The 2,894-nt window shown below is 59.9% G+C and overlaps 2 protein-coding genes across 2 annotated transcripts in view; both read right to left on the bottom strand.

Moving 5' to 3' along the window:
* Positions 1 to 121: 121 nt before the first annotated feature.
* On the bottom strand, positions 122 to 642 carry AMSG_09736 (uncharacterized protein; the record flags this gene model as incomplete). Its single annotated transcript, XM_013898626.1, has 2 exons — positions 122 to 132; positions 156 to 642. The coding sequence occupies 2 exons, from the start codon at positions 640 to 642 to the stop codon at positions 122 to 124; spliced, it is 498 nt and encodes a 165-aa protein (XP_013754080.1).
* A 508-nt stretch (positions 643 to 1,150) lies between these two features.
* AMSG_09735 (uncharacterized protein) overlaps positions 1,151 to 2,894 on the bottom strand; it is a gene marked incomplete at both ends in the record, with an annotated part of 2,325 nt that continues 581 nt past the window's right edge. Inside the window, one exon of the mRNA XM_013898625.1 lies at positions 1,151 to 2,149. Within this exon, the coding sequence (XP_013754079.1) occupies positions 1,151 to 2,149 (999 nt within the window). The remainder of the gene's footprint in view (positions 2,150 to 2,894) is intronic.

The raw sequence follows: 2,894 nt of genomic DNA, 5'->3' as shown, positions 1-2,894 counted from the left end.
CCCCACAAAACCGGAGATGCAACAAAAAGGCGTAGGCGGTGCAGCACCTCCCGGCGAGGGCGGTGGGGCAGGCGACGACGGGGCGGCAGAGCTAGAGGCAGGAGTGACAGCCGGGCGGAGGTCAACGCGGGGCTTTGTGGACATCTTGTAGTTACGGAGGGTGATGCCGACATCGTCGAGGGAGGAGAGATCGACAGGACGGCGCTCGTAGCGATCAAGCATGCGAGCGCCCTCGGGAACGGCATCGCCCTTGAGAGGAGTAGAGACCGGGCGAGTCTTGTAGATGCGAGGAGCGAGGTAGGAGGACAAGTTCGAGAGGCCAAGGGTATAGCGAGCGTTGTTCAGCCTCGACATGACGGCGTCAAACTGGAGCTGCATGGTATCGAGCTCATCAAACTGCTTGTTGAGGAAGGAGACCATGTGCGAGCCCACAACATTGACATGAAAGGCAACGTTGCCAAGAGCATTCTTGGTGTAGACCTGCGTCTCTGAAAAGACCTTGTTCTTGTCGGCATCGGCTGCGTACGCTTGCTCAAAGTACTCTGCGATCTCCTTGATTTGGCCCTGTGCTCCAAGAAGCTCACGGAGGGCCGTCGGGAGGACGGCTCCGGCAAGCTGCTGGACTGTGTTGTCAGTAGCCATACTCTACAATCGTTGTACAACTGAGAGAGTGCGGTGTATTTGCAGACGCGAGTCTCTTACCCTTGGCCACACCACCAGCGGTGGGGCGGGGGAGGAACACGCCCTGTCGTCGGTTACTTGCGAACGTCGTCGGCCTGACGAGCCGAAAAGCCATATATTTTTTTTTTGGCGAGTCGGCGACCTTGGCCACTTTGTCGTGGCGGATGCTTGGCGTTGCAACTCTATCGGTTGGCCAAGCAGCGGGATATGTACAAGGCAGCAAGCTGGCAGGCGATGATAAGACTCGGAATGAGTTCATGATCGTGGCTGGCGATCTGCAGCTATCATCGCGCCTCGATCGGGGCTTGATCGAGGGTCTGAGTGGTAGCCTAATTGCTAGCCTGATCGAGGCAGATGGGGCCTGATCGAGGAAGGCAAAGGCGGTGTGTAAGAGAAAGAGAGGGGGCGGGGGGGATGCTACACGCCTATTTGCATTTCATTCGTTTCTGGAACATCGTGCGTCAGAGAATCATTCGAGAAGGGCCTGCACAGCAGAGGGCACACCCTCGTCGTTGAGATGGACCGTGGTGAAGCGCAGGGCGTTGATGAGTGACTCGGTCTCGGTGTGGTCGCCTGGGTTGACCGGCTGGAACTCCTTGAGGGTCTGGATGGCGGCGCGGATGTGGATGGGCGACTTCTTGTGGAAGGCGCCGATGGGGTCCGAGTGGTCATAGATGATGATCGAGGCCGTGAGGGCGCGGAGGCAGAACATGTTGAGCCGGTCCTGGTTGACCGTGTCGGCGGGGTCGTTGAACTTGTCGAGCTGGACCATCGAGTAGCACGCGTTGGCCATGGTGGCAAAGAGCTCGGTGACCGACTCCCGCGGGAGCGAGTTGTTGGACACAAACGAGACCGTCGTCTCCGACAAGCACTTCATCATGGGCGTCGGGTAGGCGTAGAAGAGCGACATCTTGTTGGCGAGGTCGTCCTTGATCGGCACCTCGACATTCGGGTCCGTCATCTTCATCTTGTTCAGCGTCCGCCGGTAGAACGAAAAGTCGTTCTGGATCGCCGGGTTGGTCATCTTCGAGTCGTCGAAGCGGAGCACAAAGTTCATGATGTCCGCCAGCTGGCGAGTCAATGACTGCATCGCCACCAGCGTGTCCTCTGCATTCCCGGGCTCGCACAGCGCTTGCAGCAGGCTCGGAATGACGCCCGTGAGCGTGACCGAGAACTCGTAGAACTGCCGGAGCAGATGCACCTGCGGAATGACAGCCTGCCACGCCGCAGCCGTCGACGCGTCCGACGGGTTCACAATAGCCTCGCGGATCAGCTCGCCACACCCCTCGTACGTAAGCAGCGACTGCAGAATCTGGTCCGCCTCGTCAATGACCGCCTGCACTGGCTCAAACACCGCCCGCTCGGCGTCCGTCTGCGGCGCCGCGTTGGCAAAGTCCACAAACACCTCAGACGGCGGCATAGAGCCCTGGAACTTGGAGAGAAGCTTGCCCATCTCGTTACACTTACACTACACCCCTCCCGCCCACGCTCCGTGAGTCACCCACGCCCTCTGCCGCCTTCTCCATCCGCTGCCTCGCCGCCCCGCTCAGCCGCCGCAAAATTACAGAACGCCCTCCAACCGGCCAGGCACGACATGCCTTGAGCAACGTCTCCAAGCCCGCTACCTCCCGCTCTCCTCCAGCCAACACCTCTACCACATCCACCACAAAACTCTGAGCATAATGGTACCACAATGGTTGCTCTCCTTGCCTTCTCACCCGCTCCACAACCCCCGCCGCGCCCGTTGCAGACCCCCATTCGCAATGAAGCAACAACATTGGGAAAAGGCTCGTCAACCAGACACGCACGACCGACGTCCCGTTCCACAGCCAGCGAGACAGACTCTCTCTCTGACTCGCTCTCGCACCACCCAGACACCACCAACTACACCACCACCATCTCCCAACCCTTCCTGACCATGTCCCTTCTCCCCTCCCCCTTCCCTTTTCCCCTTCCCTCTCTCCTCATACCCCTTCTTCTCCGCCCCCTCCCCGCCGCACTCTCCCCCCCCCCCCCGCCCTCTCTCCCCACCGCCCCCCTCTCCCCCCCCTTCTCCCTTCCCCACTCCACCTCCAACCCTTCAATTAACCACCCATAAAGCAACGTACCCAACAGGTAACGAAGAGCCAGGTGGCTGAACGTCTGTCACTGTTGGCCAGACGCCCTTTTTCGCCACCAATAACCCCCCCCCACCCCCACCACACACACACTAC

This window comes from Thecamonas trahens, assembly GCF_000142905.1.
Source record: "Thecamonas trahens ATCC 50062 unplaced genomic scaffold supercont1.53, whole genome shotgun sequence".
NCBI lineage: Eukaryota > Apusomonadida > Apusomonadidae > Thecamonas > Thecamonas trahens.
Note: the sequence above shows the minus strand (reverse complement) of the source record. Positions and strands in the feature narration are given on the sequence as shown.